The sequence below is a fragment of the Dryobates pubescens genome, chromosome 16, assembly GCF_014839835.1.
Source record: "Dryobates pubescens isolate bDryPub1 chromosome 16, bDryPub1.pri, whole genome shotgun sequence".
Taxonomy (NCBI): domain Eukaryota; kingdom Metazoa; phylum Chordata; class Aves; order Piciformes; family Picidae; genus Dryobates; species Dryobates pubescens.
The window spans coordinates 325,216-345,172 of NC_071627.1; the positions used below are offsets into that span (position 1 = coordinate 325,216).

General features: G+C 42.1%; 1 protein-coding gene across 4 annotated transcripts in view; it reads left to right on the forward strand.

Moving 5' to 3' along the window:
- PPM1B (protein phosphatase, Mg2+/Mn2+ dependent 1B) overlaps window positions 1-19,957 on the forward strand; it is a 69,179-nt gene that overhangs the window by 33,412 nt on the left and 15,810 nt on the right. For all 4 annotated transcript variants that reach the window (XM_054168222.1, XM_054168218.1, XM_054168221.1 and 1 more), the window contains 2 exons: window positions 6,675-7,538; window positions 9,333-9,450. In XM_054168222.1, coding sequence (XP_054024197.1) covers window positions 6,693-7,538; window positions 9,333-9,450 — 964 coding nt within the window. In that variant the 5' untranslated portion in view covers window positions 6,675-6,692. The remainder of the gene's footprint in view (window positions 1-6,674; window positions 7,539-9,332; window positions 9,451-19,957) is intronic.

Here is a 19,957-nt window from a genome sequence, read left to right on the forward strand (position 1 = left end):
GCTACCATAGACATTGCTAATGCTTGCTTCTCTCTTCCCATTGCAGAGGAATGCAGGCCTCAGTTTGCCCTCACCTGAAGAGGGGTCCAATATACATTCAATTGTTTACCCTAGAGGTTCAGCAATTAGTCATGCAGTGATTCATGATGCATTGGAGAAAGGTGAAGCTCCAGAACGCATTCACTTCATCAATGATATCGTCTGGGGTAAAACTGCTGAAGAAATTTTTGGGAAAGGTAACAAAATCATTGACATTCTCTTGAAAGCTCTTTTCCTATTAAGCAAGACAAGGTGAAAGGACCTGCCCGAGACATCCAGTTTCTGGGACTGCAGTGGCAGGATGGTTGCCATCACATTCCATTGGATGTGATAAACAAAATCTCTACCATTGCAAATCCCATGAAGAAGGAAACTCTTTCATGGGTGCAGTGGGATACAGTCCTGGATACAGTCAGATTGTGAAACCTCTTTATGATGTGACTCAAAAGAGAAATAATTTTGAGTTAGGGTTCTGAGCAACAAGCAGCCTTTGACCAGATAAAGCAAATAGTAGTCCATGCAATGGGTTTGGGACCTGTCTGAACTACTCTGGACATTCTACATATGGCTGCAAGTGAGATGGTTCCACCTGGTGCTTATGGCAGAGAGCTCCCAGTGAGACATGTGGACATACACTTGGTTTCTGGAGTCATGGCTAAAAGGCTCAGAGGCAAATTATACTCCAACAGAGAAAGAGATACTAGCTGCTTATGAATGAGTAAAGGCTGCTTCTGAAGTAATTGGGACTGAGTCACAACTTATTTTAGTTCCCAGATTACCAGTTTTGAATTGGATATTCAAAGGTAAGGTTCTTCACTACATCATGCAACAGATGCCACATGGTCTAAGTGGATGGCTCTGATAACACAAAGAGCTCAAAGGGGAAGTCTTGAAAGACCTGGTCTTGTGGAAAGTGATTACAAATTGGTCAGAAGGCACTGATTGTACAAAACCTCCAGAGAAGAGAGTGCTGAGGAAGCTCCTCCTTACAGTGATCTTTCTGATGATGCAAAGAAACCTTGTTTGTTCACAGATAGTTCCTGTCGTCTAGTTGGAAACAAGCATAGATGGAGCTGCTATTAAGTAGGCTAAGCAAATCAAGCCCTTGTGGTATGGTGAGCGATGGCTAAGTGAAGTATGGTGAAGTGTGGCAGATTGATTATGTCACTCCACCTCCTTCTGCAACTGGTAAACAATATGTGCTGACTATGGTAGACTCAAGCACTGGATGGTTGGAAATGTATCCTGTACCTGATGCTACTGCACGTAACACCTTTCTTGGTCTGGAAAGACAAATTGTTGTGGAGACATGGTACTCCAGAGAGAATTGAACCAGACAATGGAACTAGTTTCAAAATGTAATGGGTTGGGGCAGATCCCCTCCCCACCACAGGCAGAAATAACGACTCAGGCAAACGGATTGCAAAATAGTGATAGAAAGTTTAAATAGGAAAACAATAACAAACAACAATGAAAGTTTTACAGAGACCCACAAGCACCATGACAAAGAGAGAGATCCCAGAACATACCCAAGAACATCCCATCCCCACCTGGGGGTACACCCAACCCCCCCCCCCAGGGCTCTTTCTCCCCCCCCCAACCCAGCCTTGGGCCTGAGCAGGCCCAAGGGAGGCAGCTCACGCCATGTTACCTAGGCAGCAGCAGGGGACGAAAGAGGAAGTGAAGACCCCGCATGGCCTTTTTATAGGGGAGCAGGGCATTGTGGGAATGGAATACCTGGTCCCTGTGACCACCCCCTGGGCTGGGCCCACCCCTTGGGACCTCCCAGGTGTGGCCTGCGCAGTGGCATCTGGGCCAGCACCCAGCCTAAACCACCACACAAAAACAATCTCCCCAAAAAATGGGCCATTCTGTTTCCATGAAGGCACTAGGAGCAATAATCTGTTTGCTTAGCCCAATGTTGTTGTACTTAATGAACCAGCCTGGGTATTTATGTATCTTGGGTATCACCTTTTGTATAGTTACTCTGAAATTCAGATAAACTGTTTGCAGGTAACAAAAGAGATTGAATTTCCTAGACTTCATAGTGTTTGGAGATCTTGGTGAAGAGAAGTTGTTACCTGGCAAACCAAGATGAGTGACATTAAGTCACTGACTACAGCAGTTTTTCTTCCCGAGAGTTACACTGCATTTGTTGTTTTTGATGAAGTCCTAGCTGTGGTGCCAATGTGAAGTAGAGGCTGCTGGCTACCAGAAACACTGACAAGCACAGAATGTGCATAGTGAACTAGAAAGAGCACTGCATTTTAATAACTTTTTTTTAAGCTTTCATTTGGCCACAAAAACTACGTGAAGTCAATTTCTGTAAGATGCAAGCCGCACAATAAAAGGCTCAGTGACTAAAAGTGCATCAACCTCAGCACTGATGGCTTTCTACTATATGCTGTAATTGGCAAAGATGGAGTCTGCTTTCAAGGCCATTGTGAAGTTCATCTTGAATATCTGAGGTGTGGTCTCTATCTTTGTACCTACCAAACTGCATTCCAGAAAAAATAAGTGGCAGCAGAGGAGCATACAATTTGTCCATGAGAGACAGATAGTTGCCGTAAAAGGTAGGCTTGAACATTGGCAGTTTCTTAGCTGCATCTTAGTTGCAAGAATGTGGACTATAAAAACGAACCTCTGAAAAAACCACAAGCATGTGTTTTCCTGATGTTATCAACACAGTTTAAAATGTTAAGGCTCTTAACCTCACTTCTGTTGCTTCTTTCTGTTTGCCCCACTGTCTTCCCTGTTGAAGATTACAGCCCCTGTGGAGCTGCTGTCTAACATGCTGGCTTCTAAATCCACTGCAGTCAAAGGAGAGTTTCAGAATACGCAAGTTAACTTTGCACGTCTTTGAGGCAGTTCAAAGAGTAAAGGCAAAAGCATCTCTACTGGCAGTTCTGAAGGAAAAAGGGCATAGCAGAGATCCTCCCCACTGTTGTAGCAGTAGAGAAGCAAAAGTTTGTTTCAAAGTTACAGCTGTAGCTCCAACGCGCATGTTCTATCTGGTAGTGGGGTGAACTTGCAAATTTGATACTTCTGCTTTAAAAGCCTTTTGAGTTTTTTTCATGTCATCACTGCAGGAGAAGTTTTTGATTAGTGGGCACTATATGGAAGGTTTATGTTGATACTTAATTTCTTTGTGTCAGTATTTTTGGTCAGCTGAGATCCTTTGTAATGGTGACTCCCATGGCCACATCTTACTTAAAAACAAACAAAACCCTCAAAACAAGTAAACCCTGTAGTGAGTAGACAGGGATGATAATCACTGTCCTTTTATGTAGTTTAAGTGAAAGTAAAATATTCAGATCTACTGCTTAGATTCCAGTAATTGCTGTTTGACTTTGCCAATACTTCTAGCTGTGGAGCTACAGTAGTTGTTAATACCAAACTTCAAGTAGAGCTTTTGCTCAGAAATTCAGTAACTGTGTGCCTATTGTAAATTTATGTAGTGTCAGCATTTTTAAAATAGGTAAATCAAAATCTGGGATCAAAAATAAAGATCTTTAAAACTGCCTTCAATCATCATTTACTATACATATAGTGTAAACAGTATAATACAAGTTTGGTGACAGCATTAGGGTTGTATATTGTAAGATAAGTAAAAGATTACATAGAATATTTTGTCACTCTTGGGGAAATTGAAGGTTACAGGGAATAGTTATGAACATCAGAACTATGGTGTGAGTAAACATAATGTGTGGAGTGTGTGTATGCACACTCTATATGGAATGCAAGAGGGAGACAGAGGAAAGAATTTTAGTTTAGTTTATTTTAGTTTACTTTAAAAAAAAAAAGAAAAACCAAAACAGTATATTTCTTCCTGCACTTTAAGTAAGCTTTGCAATTGTTTGTCCCAGATATTTTGATTATTACAGAAGTCTTTAATGTCTAGTATAGCATTTTCTCTTTTGAAATGTGCCTTTTTTTTTTTTTTTCATAGCAGGAACCCATGTTTTGTACCAGGAAACTCTGCACATTGTTGTTTTCCATAGCGCTGACTTGTTACAAATTACTTGCCTGTTGAGTGAATCCTTTTGAGGAAGAGACATTTTATAATATACTTTTATAGTCTAAGCCAAAAATATTAATGTTGGACTGTTCTCGTGATAAGATACATTATTGTCTTTGGGACTGGTTGCCATCAAGGTATTAGTCTAGTTCTGATATTCTCTTCTGAAGCTGACATGTGAGCTAAAAATTATTTTATAGCATTAATAGTAACTTTGATTATGGATTTTAGACCTTTATAATCCAATTACATTTTGGCTGCCTTCATGATGACCAGCAAGTAAATATTTCTGCCTGTTAAAAGGAAATCTGCATAGAAAGGGGTATGCTTTTATTTTAAAGTAAATGCCTGTTTCCTCTTATGATGTAGTAGAGAATCATGGATATCTGTAGAGTGAGAGCTCTTTGCAATTTTATAAGTAGATCTTGGGAGAAAACCAATGAGGTTGGTAGTTTACTTTTTAAACAGAAATTCAAACTTTTGCACAGTCCTAATTTTAAGAACCTTTATTATATGGCTGATCTAATAAGAAAGTCTTTGCAATGTGCCGTGGGGAAAAGGATACTATACACAACTATGCACAAACTATGCACAAAGGTGCATGTCAGTGAACATGGCTTCATCTGTGTCTTAATTCTGTGTCTCAGGTGGGTAGATATCTTTGATTTTCCTGAGCTTGAATAATTGCTTATTTTCCCCTGTGTATGAGAGAAAGCTCTCATGTAGGATTTGTCAGGTAGGAAACTTCAGAGATGAAAATATTTCAACATTAGAGTGTGTCATGACATCAGAGTTGATAGCAGAAGCAATATAGGTACATAGAGACAACTAGCTTATGCAAGTGTAGAGTTCACTAATAAGTGAGAAACAGTCAAAAATTATGGTAGTATCTCCTAGCCTAACTGAAGGGGGTAATTGCACAGTTTTAGCATAATACTGTCAATGTAAAACCTCCATTTCTAGTTGGCTGTTTAAGAAATCATCTTTAAAAAATCTTTCTAAACATGGAGTCTTACTAGTGTTTTATTCCATGTCAGAACAGATACTCTGAAGACCTGTAATTAGAACATAGCATAGTACTCGGACATAGGAGCTATTTAAATTCTGACATTCATCAGTTGATTTGACTTGGCCAGGTGCTTTTTCTCTGCCTTTTTTTTGTAAGAGTACATCAAGTTATGTGGTTTTCAGTCTCTGCTTCTTTTTCTTGTTGGTAGCCTCTGAATCCAAGGCCATTGAACCTGAATTAAGACAGTGAAGCTAGACTAAAAAGTAAAGCAGATATGGAGTTGCTGCAGTATCTGGGGAATTTTATTAAAATCAGTATTAAGAGTGGGAGACAGTTGAAAAGTGAAGTAACTGGTAAGCAAGGTGTAGGGGTCTGCAGTGATCATTGGCACTTTGTGTTAGGTCACTGTAGCAGTGGGAAGGGTATTGTGAAGTTTGGTTTGTCTTGAGGAAAGTCCTGAAGTTTAATCCTAAAAAGAGAGATGGGATTCACAATCTAACTGTAATCTTCCTCCTTGCATTGTGTTCTTTCTTTTTATCTCTCATGTCAAAGCAAACCATGTGTGCTAAAAGTGTTTTTTAGCTGAAGGAAATGGCAGAAGTAAGGGTTTATTAACCTCTCTTTCTGACCTGATAACAAATTCTTAAACCAAAACTGCACTGTTGTGACTCTGTAGGCTTGGTAGGATTGGATGTGGCACTTGAAGCCATGGTTTAGTAGTCATGAGGCCTTGGGTTACAGGTTGGACTTGATGATCTTTGAGGTCTTTTCCAACCTTATTGATTCTATGATTCTACTGTCAGACCTGGTGATTTACTGCTCAGGATCAGTCACAGCAGAATTCTCTCAAATTCTTTTTGGATGAAGGCTGCTACAACTTTCATATCCACTAAGCAGTGATTTTTAACACAGTGAGAGGTGGTGGTATCTGTTTCTGAAGTTCTATGATTCTGTGGGAGTATTTTCTTCCTTTGGAAGATAACCTCTTGTAACTGGATGCATTTTAAAATCAAGGTCATTGTAGCTTTGAACTTAAAATCATGTGTAAGTTTATAAATGTCTTTGGTAACGGTAAAAAATGGATGTGGTTGTACAAAGGACTAAGTATAATTTATTGAGTGAAAAGTTTTCTTGAACTGAAGTGGGGTTTGCCTCCTTGCTTCCTTTGGCAGATGAGCTGTATTCCCCTATTGTCATTTTTGCCATGCTCTATAAGAATCCAGAAGTGGCACAGCATGTGGAAGGCTAGTGTGACCAGTCCATTCTTATTTATGAATTAGTAGTTTTTCTTCATGCCACAACTGAAGCATAAAGAGGATAGAAGTGACACAGTAGTTATTTTTCCAACGTGAATTAGTTTCTGCCTTCATACGGAGAGCCTTTAATTTTGGTGAAGTAGCTTTTTAAAGGCGCAACAGCTCACCAAAGAAAAGGCGGAGAGCCGGCAAATTCATGTTCGTTATTAATTGTTTTGTGCTGTTACAGCTGACTTCTGCACACACGTATGCTTTATCATTTGCTTTATAAAGAAGAAAGATAGGAAAGGGATAACAAAGTCTCTATGGAGTGGTGATTTCATAAATAAGACTTTCCTTCTCTGTTTTTCAGGTTCACTATCGCATAAACATGGGTGCATTTTTGGATAAACCAAAAACTGAAAAGCATAATGCTCATGGTTCAGGGAACGGCTTGCGTTACGGCCTCAGCAGTATGCAGGGATGGAGAGTGGAAATGGAAGATGCTCACACGGCTGTTGTAGGTATTCCCCATGGCTTAGAGGACTGGTCTTTTTTTGCTGTCTACGATGGCCACGCAGGATCTCGTGTTGCAAATTATTGCTCCACGCACTTGTTAGAACACATCACTAACAATGAAGACTTTAGGGCGACAGAAAAACCTGGCTCTGCTCTTGAACCTTCAGTGGAAAATGTCAAGAGTGGAATCAGAACTGGCTTTTTGAAAATTGATGAGTATATGCGCAATTTCTCAGACCTCAGAAACGGAATGGACAGAAGTGGCTCAACAGCAGTGGGAGTTATGATTTCACCTGAGCATGTATACTTTATCAATTGTGGTGATTCACGTGCTGTTCTCTATAGGAATGGACAAGTCTGTTTTTCAACACAGGATCACAAGCCTTGCAACCCAAGGGAGAAAGAGCGAATCCAGAATGCAGGAGGCAGTGTAATGATTCAGCGTGTTAATGGTTCATTGGCAGTTTCTCGAGCTCTGGGGGACTATGACTACAAATGTGTTGATGGTAAAGGCCCTACAGAACAGCTTGTTTCTCCAGAGCCTGAGGTTTGTGAAATTTTAAGGGCAGAAGAAGATGAGTTTATTATCTTGGCTTGTGATGGAATCTGGGATGTAATGAGCAATGAAGAGCTCTGTGAATTTGTTAAGTCTAGACTTGAAGTATCAGATGACCTGGAAAAAGTATGCAATTGGGTAGTGGACACTTGTTTACATAAGGTATGTAACTGTTTTCCACAAGCAGCTATTCTAAAATGATGTTCTATTAAGATGGATACAGTGTTAATAGCAGTTCCTGGCTTCTTCCTTCTCTTCTCCCTCTTCTTTTCCTCAAACGTCTGTCCCCATCTGACTATACATGTACTTTTCAGCAACGGAAGCTTCATTCTTCGTGCCTGGAAAGGTGTTAGCAATTGCAAAAATAAAAGTTTATTATTATTTTCTCAGATAGCATTTCCATATACTTCCAGCTCTAAACTTCCAAATTTTTGGAATCAATAAATTCTGTGCAAGGTAAGGTATTTTGGTTAGTATTTTCTGTTGATTCAAGTTGGGCATAAAAGCAGTGTTTGCCCCATCATCTCTCCAAGGCCTGTCATCTGACAGACAGCTAGCTCATGGTAGCTTAGATGGAGAAGCGCTTGTCAAATTTAGAGTTTGTTCAGAACAACTACAGAACAATCTACAGATGTTTTGTAGGTACACTATTTCCAGCATGCCCTGAGAATAGCACCTCCTACTAGTCCAAGAAGTTCATTCTTTAGGCCAAATACACGATTTTAAGGGAAATACTAAAATTCAGAACTCTAAAGGGTAAGTAATTGGTTTGGTTTGGTTTTTTTCTTCCAGAAGTAGGTTTGTGTTACAGCTTACACCATATATTCTATGATTGGTTTAAATACTGTGGCTTTTCTGACCAGCACTTGAGCCAGCCTTGTTAAAGGATGGTTACCTGAGTATGCTTTCAGTAAAATTGAACCTCTTTATAAAACAAAACGTCAGATCCTGGATGCCTGCAGTTTGTAACAATATTAGAATGTTGTCCTCGGTCTTCAGGATGTGAATTGTACCACATGTTATGAACTGCTGTAGAAGATAGGTGTCCCCATATGCTTGGTGTGAAAGGGAGTGTAGAGTAACTCCTGAGTACTTCGGAAGGAATTTATTATATTGCCAATTTCTTACTTAATTTCCTCAGGAGGAGAGTTGTGATAGGTGACAAGAACTATATTCAGCAGGTTAGGTTTATGCAGGAGCAGTGTGCAGTGACTGATGGCACAAAAAATTTCACCCCTGGCAAAGGCTGAGATCTTGATTTCAAACCAAGAGCTTATGATTCTGGTGGATCTGCTTGTAAGAGACTTAGACACTGTATTTTAAATTTGGCTGTGAATTGTTTTGAAAATTAAACATGAGCAGGAAAGTGGTATCAGAGCTTAGTAGTAGAGAACTAGCCTTAAAACTAGTATCTGAAAAAGCTGATGGCTGACATTGCTGAGCACACATGATAATCTAAGGTAGTCTTGGCCATACTAATTGAATTAATATTTTGTACTGCTTTCTTCAAAGTGCCCTGTGTGACACAGGTAGATTCTGATAAACAGACAGGGATCAGTGGAGCTAGCTGTTCCAGTAGTCTTGGGTAAGATGCATTTTCTATTACAACATGAGGCTTGGTTTTTTACTTGAGCTTAAGGTAACATTAAATGGCTGTCTAATTTCTGACCTGTTTTCTAGATAAAATTTTTATACAGCTGACTCTTAAGTCAGACCATTAAATACTTAAAATTTTAAGACTGAGAATGTACAATAGAATGAGTGAAATTAATTTTACCAAGTAGTTTAAATGGGGAACTACAAGGATCTTAATCAAAATCCTGTTTTATTGCAAGGTTTCTTTCTTCCCAGGTATATCCATAGCACTGTACTTGAAGCACATAAATCTCTAACTAGAATAGAGAAATGAAAAGTAAGACTGAAGATTCTAACTCTTCTTTTTTCTTTGTTGTATAGGGGAGTCGTGATAATATGAGTATTGTACTAGTTTGTTTTTCAAATGCTCCTAAGGTCTCAGATGAGGCAGTGAAAAAAGATGCTGAGTTGGATAAGTATTTGGAATCAAGGGTTGAAGGTAAGAAATCTGTTTTGTTCACTAAAAATGCTGCCATGACATTCTTGAGCATGAAAGCAGAACTTTGAAAGCCATCATGCTACTATGTTGGATCGAGTGATTTTGTCTCAGGAAAAACGTTCTGAGTTATCTGGTCAGTTTATTCTGGTATTGTGCAAGTGTTTTCTTAATGTGGGCGCAACCATGGTTGCATTTTGACCTGTAGAATATTCTGTCGGCTAAGTAAATTGTGACAGAATAGAATAGAGCTAACCAGGTTGGAAAAGACCTTCGAGATTAGATAGAGTCCAACCTATCACCCAATGCCATCTAATCAACTAAACCATAGCACCAAGTGCCTCATCCAGTCTCTTCCTAAACACTTAACAGTGATGGTGACTCCACCACCTCCCTGGGCAGCACATTCCAATGGCCAATCTCTTTTTCTATGAAGAACATCTTCCTAACATCCAGCCTAAACCTCCCCTGGCACAGCTTGAGACTGTGTCCTCTTGTTCTGGTGCTGGCTGCTTGGAAGAAGAGACCAACCCCCACCTGGCTTACATATTGTTCTTAAATGTCTTAAAACATTAAAAGAGATACTTGTGATACTTGTACCATTTTGTTTTACAAAAGTTTTTGATACATTGTGCTGGGTTACACCCATCCTGATGGGGACTGAAAGAACCCAGCCCCCAGGTGGACAAAAGAAACTTGATCCAAGTGGGCAGAGAGAGACTTGGTTTCCCCACTCCCAGGAGGAGGGGTCCCCTGGGTGAGAGGTGGTCTATTCCACTCCCCCTTCCTGTCCAGCAAGCCTATCAAAAGGACAGACATATTTTACTGCTCTCTCTTTCCCTGCTTCGCCTGCTCAAGAGAGATCATCTGCTGCTGCTGCTCCCTGCACTGACCACATGCTCAGGTCCTACTTTCCAAGCAGCATCCAAGCTTTCTAAAGAACTGGATCCACTTACATCCAGGGAATGCAAGGCCATCCAGGCTTGGTTTTGTATATTTTCCTGTTTATCCTTATCCTTTGCCTTTTTGAACCCTCCGTGTTATTTTGTTTTAAAATTTACTTCTTTTACTTCCAAACTGATTCCAGACTATTTTTCATGAGTTTACCTCTCCTTTCCCCTATCTGATTTTTTTTGTTTTACCTCACCAGGAAAGGGATAGGGGAGGAATCTCTCATCTGTTACCATCTGGGTAAAGCTCAAACCAGCACATATATGAAGAAAATGCTGTACTGGGTTTTCTTAACAGGTCAACTTATTAATCTTAATTATCCAGGCTATTTTAATTATGTCTGTTTGACACTGTTGTGAGGGTGGTTTTTTAAAAAAATGATGACTTTTTAAAATGCACTTCTGCAAAAACACAACAGAGTGTAAATGATCAAAACACGTGAATAGAAGAGCCTTAAATCTCCCCTTTGGATTCCATGTGCTTTCCACACATGTATGTGTGAATAAAACCCAATAAATCATCTAGAACTTTCATGGAGGACTAAATTTAATTCCTGTCTAGTTTCATTTAGTCACTGATACTTCTAAACAATTCAAAAGGCTGAAGGCAACTTCATCCTTTAAGCATAAACAGTTAAAAGCAAGTTAGAGTTGACAAAAAGTGAAGACTTGCCTTTGTTTGTTTATTACTTTTTTGCACTTTTCTTAATGTCAGGAAAACTGACATTTGAAACAGACTTTCAAACTCTTTCTTCTGATTGAGAATACCCTGTCACTGGTTGATGTTGTTCTGAGGTCTTAAGCCAGTTTAGACCTGATCATAAACCAGTCTTGAGGGCAGTACAGATGTACTAGTATCCTGGTCTCTTCAATCTTCCCAATTATTGCAGTCATGGTAGACTTGTAGGTTCGGTAGAAACTACAGCCCCTACTGAAGTTCAGGATTGATACTGAAATTTGCCTCTTTTTATAGTTTTGTTCTTGTGTTGGCACAGAATACGGGGTTTTTTTCCTTGCAGAAGCAAATCGGGCATGAAAATTACTGAGGTTTTGCAACAGTGTCTTGATGTTGCATATGTTACAGGAATAATCCTGTGATGTACTGTCATTGGAGAGAAGCAGCTGTCAGAGGTTTTGAAAACTTTGTTGTTCTGATGCTTTAAATTTGCGTAATCTTACCTGAAGAGTGCTGAAGTACTGTCTCACCCCCTTAGGGTGATGCAGCTTATTAACCTATTTGTTGGAGTTAATAGTTACAGCAGCAGTGTTCAAGGACATTTCAAAAGGATTTCCTCAAGAGAAAACTGTCTGAGATGATTTTCACCTGTTCTTGACTTGTTTCAGGGCTAGGCTAGAATGTTCTGAACACTAGATCTAAGTTTAACTGTGGTTTGTGAAGAGGTGGTGCTTTTGTGGGTGGATAATGAGTCATGTAGCCACCTTAGATTTATTTGTTTGGGGTGCTGAGACTAGTGGTTTAGCTTTGTAATACAATATTGCTACCCTGGTCATAATTCTCTGTATTCATACTGAAAAATGTGATACTGTCAGTCTACAGGAGACTGTTCAGCAGAGTTGCAACAAAGTGGTTCAAAACTTGATTGCCCAGACGTTTAGGACTTGGCAAGTCAAAATAACAGTGAAGCCACCATCTTGAGATTGTAACAAGGTCTTAATGACCACAGCTCTGGCCACTGACTGAGTGAGCTTTTTGTTTGTTTGTTTGATGAAAGAAGATGTGACTGATGTGACTGCAAGTTTATCAGTGTGAATCCAGAAACTTCCAGGCACCCAAAAGCATGGTGTGTATAATCTGTAGAAATAAAATGCTTGATTTCCCTTTTTTAAGTGCTATGTAATGAGAATTGCTAATACAGGACTCCTGCACTATTGCACAGGAATTATTGCATAGGTTGGTTTTGGTTTATTTGAATCTCTGACACAGTCACTAATTTATTTATTTTTTAAGCTGGTTAGGCCACCCCTTGAGTCCTGTGTCCAGTTCTGGGCCCCTCAGTTTAGGAAAGATGTTGAGTTGCTGGAAGGTGTCCAGAGAAGGGCAACAAAGCTGGGGAGGGGTCTGGAGCACAGCCCTATGAGGAAAGGCTGAGGGAACTGGGGTTGCTTAGCCTGGAGAAGAGGAGGCTCAGGGGAGACCTTCTTGCTGTCTACAACTCCCTGAAGGGTGGTTGTAGCCAGGTGGGTGTAGGTCTCTTCTCCCAGGCAACCAGCACCAGAACAAGAGGACACAGTCTCAAGCTGTGCCAGGGGAGGTTTAGGCTGGATGTTAGGAAGAAGTTCTTCATAGAAAGAGTGATTGGCCATTGGAATATGCTGCCCATGGAGATGGTGGAGTCACCATCACTGGAGGTGTTTAGGAAGAGACTGGATGAGGCACTTGGTGCCATGTTTTAGTTGATTAGATGGTGTTGGGTGATAGGTTGGAATGATGGTCTCAGAGGTCTTTTCCAACCTGGTTAATTCTATGCTATTCTATTCTAAACATGCTCTAAAGGATACAGAAAAAGCTGATTGGACATGCTTTTATTAGAAAGTAGTTGATATCCAAGGAAGTAGTATTAGGTGTAAATAAGTAATCCTGTACTGTAGGCCCAAGGAGATCAAGACTCTTCTGAGTGTGTATAACAGCAAAAATCCCACTCATCGTACTCTTTTATTAACAATAATTCTGTGTGTAATGCCACTGTGACATAGAATTGTAACATGATAGCTGTGGGCAAGCATTGGTTTTGCTCCTTCAGTATCAAAAATTCTAATGCTGGAAATGACAGTCCTATGAGTACTTAATAATTTGTTCTTTCATTTATGTGAAACAGCCTGTGAAAACTAGTCATGTTTTTTTGTCTAGATAGTCTTGGAGGGTTTTTGTTGCACTCTTAACCAAACGATGTAAACTCTGATTTTGTTTTGTTTGCATAAATGTCCCAGTAATCTAGATAGTTGATGTAACAAATGTGTAGTTTTTAAATATATGTGAGAAGATCTTCAGACCACAGTTCAGTTACCTCTGAATGTGCCGTTGTTGTGTGTCTTGTCTTTCCCTCGTGTTCAGATGGGATCTAAATGGAAATGGTTTACCTATTTCTGGTTTCTCTTGAGATTAGAGAGAGCTAATGGTCACTTCAAATGATAACTCTGGGCATGTTTCTCAGAGCTTGGCTTACATCCCAGGTTTCCTAGATGACACTAGTTAAGATAAATGCCTATTATCTTACTATGTCTGAGTAGACTAATAAACTTTGGGAGAGAGCCAGGAGCAGTTACCTTTACTGACAGCAGTCAGGTGTGCACACAGCAGTGCCTGGTTAGTATTCTCAGCTTTTTGGTGTCTCTTGTCTCAGTTAGAAAATAGGTGGAAAATGTAGGGAACTGCAGTGCATTTTATTACTTTCAAAAGAGAATATTAAGAAGATCAGTAGAAAAGCTGTCAACTTTGATCACTGACTGGTTTAACAGAGAATGACGTAGGAAGCACTATTGCTAGTAACAATGCAGGGTTGTAACATGATTGAGGTATTACTTTAAACTATCAAAATACCTTTTTCACAGGAATGTATTTTAGCTATATTGTCATATTTAACACATGCTGTACATACCATAAAAAATGGGGATCTTGTACTCCAAACTGATGTAGAGCCGTTCTGAGTGTAACTCACAATTATTGCTAAGCTTAAGGGCTCCAGATAAATTAACAGCCTCCGAGCTTGGAGTTCTGGGTCGAGGCAATCCCAGGCACAAATACAGGCTGGGCAGTGACTGGCTGGAAAGCAGCCCAGAGGAGAGAGACTTGGGGGTGCTGGTGGACGAGAAGCTCAACATGAGCTCTCAGTGTGCACTTGCAGCCCGGAAAGCCAATCAGATCCTGGGCTGCAGCAAGAGAAGTGTGGCCAGCAGGTCAAGGGAGGTGATTTTCCCCTCTACACAGCTCTGGTGAAACCCCACCTGGATACTGTGTCCAGTTCTGGAGCCCCTGTTACAAGAGGGATATGGAGGTGCTGGAGCATGTCCAGAGAAGGGCCACAAGGATGAGCAGAGGGCTGGAGCACCTCTCCTATAAGGACAGACTGAAGGAGTTGGGGCTGTTCAGTCTGGAGAAGAGAAGGCTCTGAGGTGACCTAATTGTGGCCTTCCAGTATCTGAAGGGGGCCTGCAAGAAGGCTGGGGAGGGACTTCTCAGGATCTCAGGTAGTGATAGGACTAGGGGGAATGGAATGAAGCTGGAGGTGGGGAGATTCAGGCTGGATGTGAGGAGGAAGTTCTTCACCATGAGAGTGGTGAAGCCCTGGAATGGGTTGCCTGGGGAGGTGGTTGAGGCCCCATCCCTGGCCAGCCTGATCTGTTGTTAGGTGTCCCTGCCCATGGCAGGGGGATTGAAACTAGATGATCCTTGTGCTCCCTTCCAACCCTGACTGATAACTATGATAACTCTTGATTATTTATTTTTTTACCTTTTTTTTTTAAACTTATTCCCTGTGTCATTCTGTTCTGATAATTGGACAAAGTGTAAGGCCTTTAAATGTCAAGTATTTGCCAAGGAATGAGAGCATATTTGTGGGAAATGTTTCCAAGAGTAGAGAAAATAAAGGATTTCAGACAAACTGGAAATATTTACCTGTTTTCTAATAAATTTTTGCATTCATAATAAATTGAAAAATTGGCCTAATAGAATAGAATTAACCAGGTTGGAAAAGACTTTTGAGATCGAGTCTAACCTATATTCCTACACCATCTGTTCAACTAAACCATGACACCAAGTGCCTCATCCAGTCCCCTCTTGAACACCTCCAGTGATGGTGACTCCACCACCTCCCTGGGCAGCACATTCCAATGGTCAGTCTCTCTTTCTGGGAAGAACTTCTTCCTAACATCCAGCCAAAACCTCCCCTGGTGCTGCTTGAGACTGTGTCCTCTTGTTTTGGTGCTGGTTGCCTGGGAGAACAGACCAACCCTCACCTGTTTCCAACCTCCCTTCAGGTAGTTGTAGACAGCAATAAGGTCTCCTGAGCCTCCTCTTCTCCAGGCTAAGCAACCCCAGCTCCCTCAGCCTCTCCTCACAGGGCTGTGCTCCAGACCCCTCCCCAGCTTTGTTGCCCTTCTCTGGACACATCTTTTTTTTGACGCAGTGTACTTAATTTTAAAAAGTGAGACTGCAGTTTTTACCTTACATTACTCAGTAATACTTAGTATTGAGTTTGGAAATGATACAGAGAAGTCTTAATGTTTCAAACCACTAAGCAGCATGGGGAGAATAATTTGGAAAGACATTGGATTCTATTAAAAAAGTAGATTCATTTAAGTTTTAAGCAGTGATCAGAAATAGCTTTAACTTAGAGGGGGAATATGTCATCTGTACACATCTCAAATGTTGGAGTAGTAAGGCAATATTTTGGAAGGTGAGAATGTCATTTTAGATCAGGAAAGGACTAGAATAGAATAAACCAGGTTGGAAGAGACCTTCAAGATCATCGTGTCCAACCCATCAACCAATCCAACACCACCTAAACAACTAACCCATGGCACCAAGCACCCCATCAAGTCTCCTCCTGAACACCTCCAATGACAGCGACTCCACCACCTCCCCAGGCAGCCCATTCCAATGGGCAATCGCTCTTTCTGTATAGAACTTCTTCCTAACATCCAACCTAAACCTCCCCTGGTGCAGCCTGAGACTGTGTCCTCTTGTTCTGGTACTGGCTGCCTGGGAGAAGAGACCTACACCCACCTGGCTACAACATCCCTTCAGGGAGTTGTAGAGAGTGATAAGGTCACCGCTGAGTCTCCTTTTTCTCCAGGCTAAGCAACCCCAGCTCCCTCAGTCTTTCCTCACAGGGCTGTGTTCCAAGCCCCTCACCAACTTTGTTGCTCTTCTCTGGACTCGTTCCAGCAAGTCAACCTCCTTCCTAAACTGAGGGGCCCAGAACTGGACACAGGACTCGAGGTGCGGCCTAACCAGTGCAGTGTACAGGGGCAGAATGACCTCCCTGCTCCTGCTGGTCACACTGTTTCTGATGCAGGCCAGGATGCCACTGGCCCTCTTGGCTGCCTGGGCACACTGCAGGCTCATGTTCAGCCTACCATCGACCAGCACCCCCAGGTCCCTCTCTGCCTGGCTGCTCTCCAGCCACTCTGACCCCAGCCTGTAGCACTGCCTGGGGTTGCTGTGGCCAATGTGCAGAACCCGGCACTTGGATGTGTTCAATCTCATGCCATTGGACTCTGCCCATCTGTCCAGCCTGTTGACAACTGCCATAGTCAGTTTTGCATTCATCTTTAGACTAAGTGTAGTCTGGAGAACAGTGCATAAAAGAGCTGTTCCTGAAAGGTTTAAGCTGCCTTTACTTCTAAAAACTTAAATCCTGGTAGGTATATTGTGATGTTGATAATATGGGTTTGATCATCCCTGCTAGTTATTTTCAAAAGACAGAAGCTGTATTTCTTTATCTTCTGAATATAGTAGGCATTTAGGATAATTTTCTTCAGGGATTTATATTTGTCACAATGTATTTGTAGTTCTGATGTTTCAGAGCTCTGAATTCGATAATCTAAGCAGAAGAATCTGTGTTCAGTTACAGCATGTGATTGTTTAAGGATGTTGCTAGGTCATGCAGGAAAAAAAACAGAGGCAAAAGCCCATTTAGAGCTTAGCCTGGCCTCTGCTGTGAAGGACAACAAAAAATCCTTCTACAAATATATTAATAGCAAGAGGAGAGGCAAGGACAACCTCCACTCCTTGATGGACATGGTGGGGAACGTAGTAACAGAAGACGAGGAGAAGGCAGAAGTACTTAATACCTTCTTTGCCTCTATTTTTAATAGCAGGATAGGTTGTCTTCCAGACTGGCAGATGGAGGCAGGGAGCAGTATAGTTCCCCTGTGTTCCAGGAGGAAACAGTTAGAGATCTCCTTAGCCACTTCGATCCCCACAAGTCCATGGGACCAAATGGGATCCATCCTAGGGTGCTGAGAGAGCTGGCAGATGAGCTGCCAAGCCACTCTCTATATCATTTTTCAGCAGTCCTGGCTCACTGGAGAGGTCCCAGATGACTGGAAACTGGCCAATGTGATGCCCATCCACAAGAAGGGCCAGATGGAGGAACCTGGAAACTCCAGGCCTGTCAGCCTGACCTCAGTGCAAGGCAAGATTATGGAACAGGTCATCTTGGGGGCAATCACACCACACTTAGAGGATGGCCAAGGGATCAGGCCCAGCCAGCGTGGATTTAGGAGGGCAGGTCCTGACTGACCAACCTGATCTTCTATGCCCAGGTGACTGCCTGGTGGATGTGGGACAGGCTGTGGATGTAGTCTGTCTGGACTTCAGCAAGGCCTTTGACACTGTCCCCCACAGCAAACTCCTGGCCAAGCTGTCAGCCCCTGGCTTGGACAGCAGCACTCTGAGATGGGTTAGGAACTGGCTGGAGGCTGAGCCCAGAGAGTGGTGGTGAATGGTGCCACATCCAGCTGGCAGCCAAGCACTAGTGGTGTGCCCCAGGGATCAGTGCTGGGCCCCATCCTGTTCAATATCTTTATTGATGATCTGGAGGAGGGGATTGAGTCCATCATCAGTAAATTTGCAGATGACAGCAAGCTGGGGGCAGGAGTTGATCTGCTAGAGGGTAGGAGCGCTTTGCAGAGGGACCTCAACAGGCTAGGCAGATGGGCAGAGTCCAGTGGCATGAAATTTAGCACATCTAAGTGCCGGGTGCTGCATTTTGGCCACAACAACCCCATGCAGAGCTACAGGCTGGGGTCAGAGTGTCTGGAGAGTGGCCAGGCAGAGAGGGACCTGGGGATAGTGGTTGATAGTAGGTTGAAAATGAGCCAGCACTGTGCCCAGGTGGCCAAGAGGGCCAATGGCATTCTGGCCTGTATCAGGGACAGTATGGCCAGCAGGAGCAGGGAATTTGTTGTGCCCTTGTATGCTGCACTGGTTAGGCCACCCCTTGAGTCCTGTGTCCAGTTCTGGGCCCCTCAGTTTAGGAAAGATATTGAGTTGCTGGAAGGTGTCCAGAGAAGGGCAACAAAGCTGGGGAGGGGTTTGGAGCATAGCCCTGTGAGGAGAGGCTGAGGGAGCTGGGGTTGCTTAGCCTGGAGAAGAGGAGGCTCAGGGGAGACCTTCTTGCTCACCACAACTCCCTGAAGGGAGGTTGTAGCCAGGTGGGTGTAGGTCTCTTCTCCCAGGCAACCAGCACCAGAACAAGAGGACACAGGCTCAAGCTGTGCCAGGGGAGGTTTAGACTGGATGTTAGGAAGGAGTTCTTCCCAGAAAGAGAGATTGCTCCTTGGAATGTGCTGCCCAGGGAGGTGGTGGAGTCACCATCACTGGAGGTGTTTAAGAGGAGACTGGATGAGGCACTTGGTGGTATGGTTTAGTTGATTAGATGGTGTTGGGTGATAGGTTGGAGTTGATGATCTCAAAGGTCTTTTCCAACCTGGTTAATTCTGTTCTATTCTATATATTGGGACTCTGTAGTAGATTTACTAATGTTGAAAATACCGGACTAGATGATGACTGTTCCTATCAAAAATGGACATTGTGCACAGTAGTTTAACATGAACATTATTTGTTAAAGAATTAACAGCTCACAAGTAGTGCTGAGATCCTGTGTATTTGTACAATGAGTTGCTAGTTATTTTTTAAGGTATTTCCAGAGTTATTAAAATAGAATTGTTGGTTTAACACTGAAATGGAGTTCCTGTTTTAACAGAGTTAATAAAAGACAAAAAAGTTGATAGTTTACAGATATTTTTAGTGGAAGAACTGTATACCAAAGCTGTCTTCCTAGTTTGGGTCTCAAGGTTGGCAACATATATAATAACTGCATTCCATAACTGTCATTTCAAGAGTGTTCTGAGATGCTTACAAAGTTGTAGCCAGTAGCTTGAGATTGAGTAATTTATGATAGTGACCATAGATGTGCTTCTGTTTTGAGTCTTTTAACTGGTTAAGTTTCAGAGTTATGTAGCTATTGGATAGGAATTTAGGCTATGTCAGTCTTTTCCTGCTGCTTTCAAATGCTACTTTCTGTTCTCTGTTGTGCTTTAACACAGCAGGCAGCTAAACACTATGTAGCCATTGGCTCCTCCCTGTCCCCACGGTAGGACAGAGGTCAAATAAAGAATGTGGAAAAAAAGGTAACAATCTTCAGTTGAATTCAACATTTAACAGGACAGAAAAGGAGGAGAAAATAAAAAGGGAAAAAGAATACACAGAGCAAGTGATTCACAGGGCAGACTGATGCCCAACCAGTACTCAAGCAGCAGGCTTCTACACCCCCATGACCCAACTCCACCCAGATTTAGTGTTGACTGTGCTATCATATGGTAGGGAATATCCCTTTGACCAGTTTGGGTCAGATGTCCTGGCTGTATTCCCTCCCAGCTTTGTATACACTCCAGCCTCCTCACTGGCAGGGCTGCATGAGACTCTTAAGTCCTCCAAGTGGAAGCCAGTGATGAGTGGAGTCCCTCAGGGATCAGCACTGGGACCAGTCTTGTTTTAACATCTTTGTTGGTGACATGGACAGTGGCATTGAGTG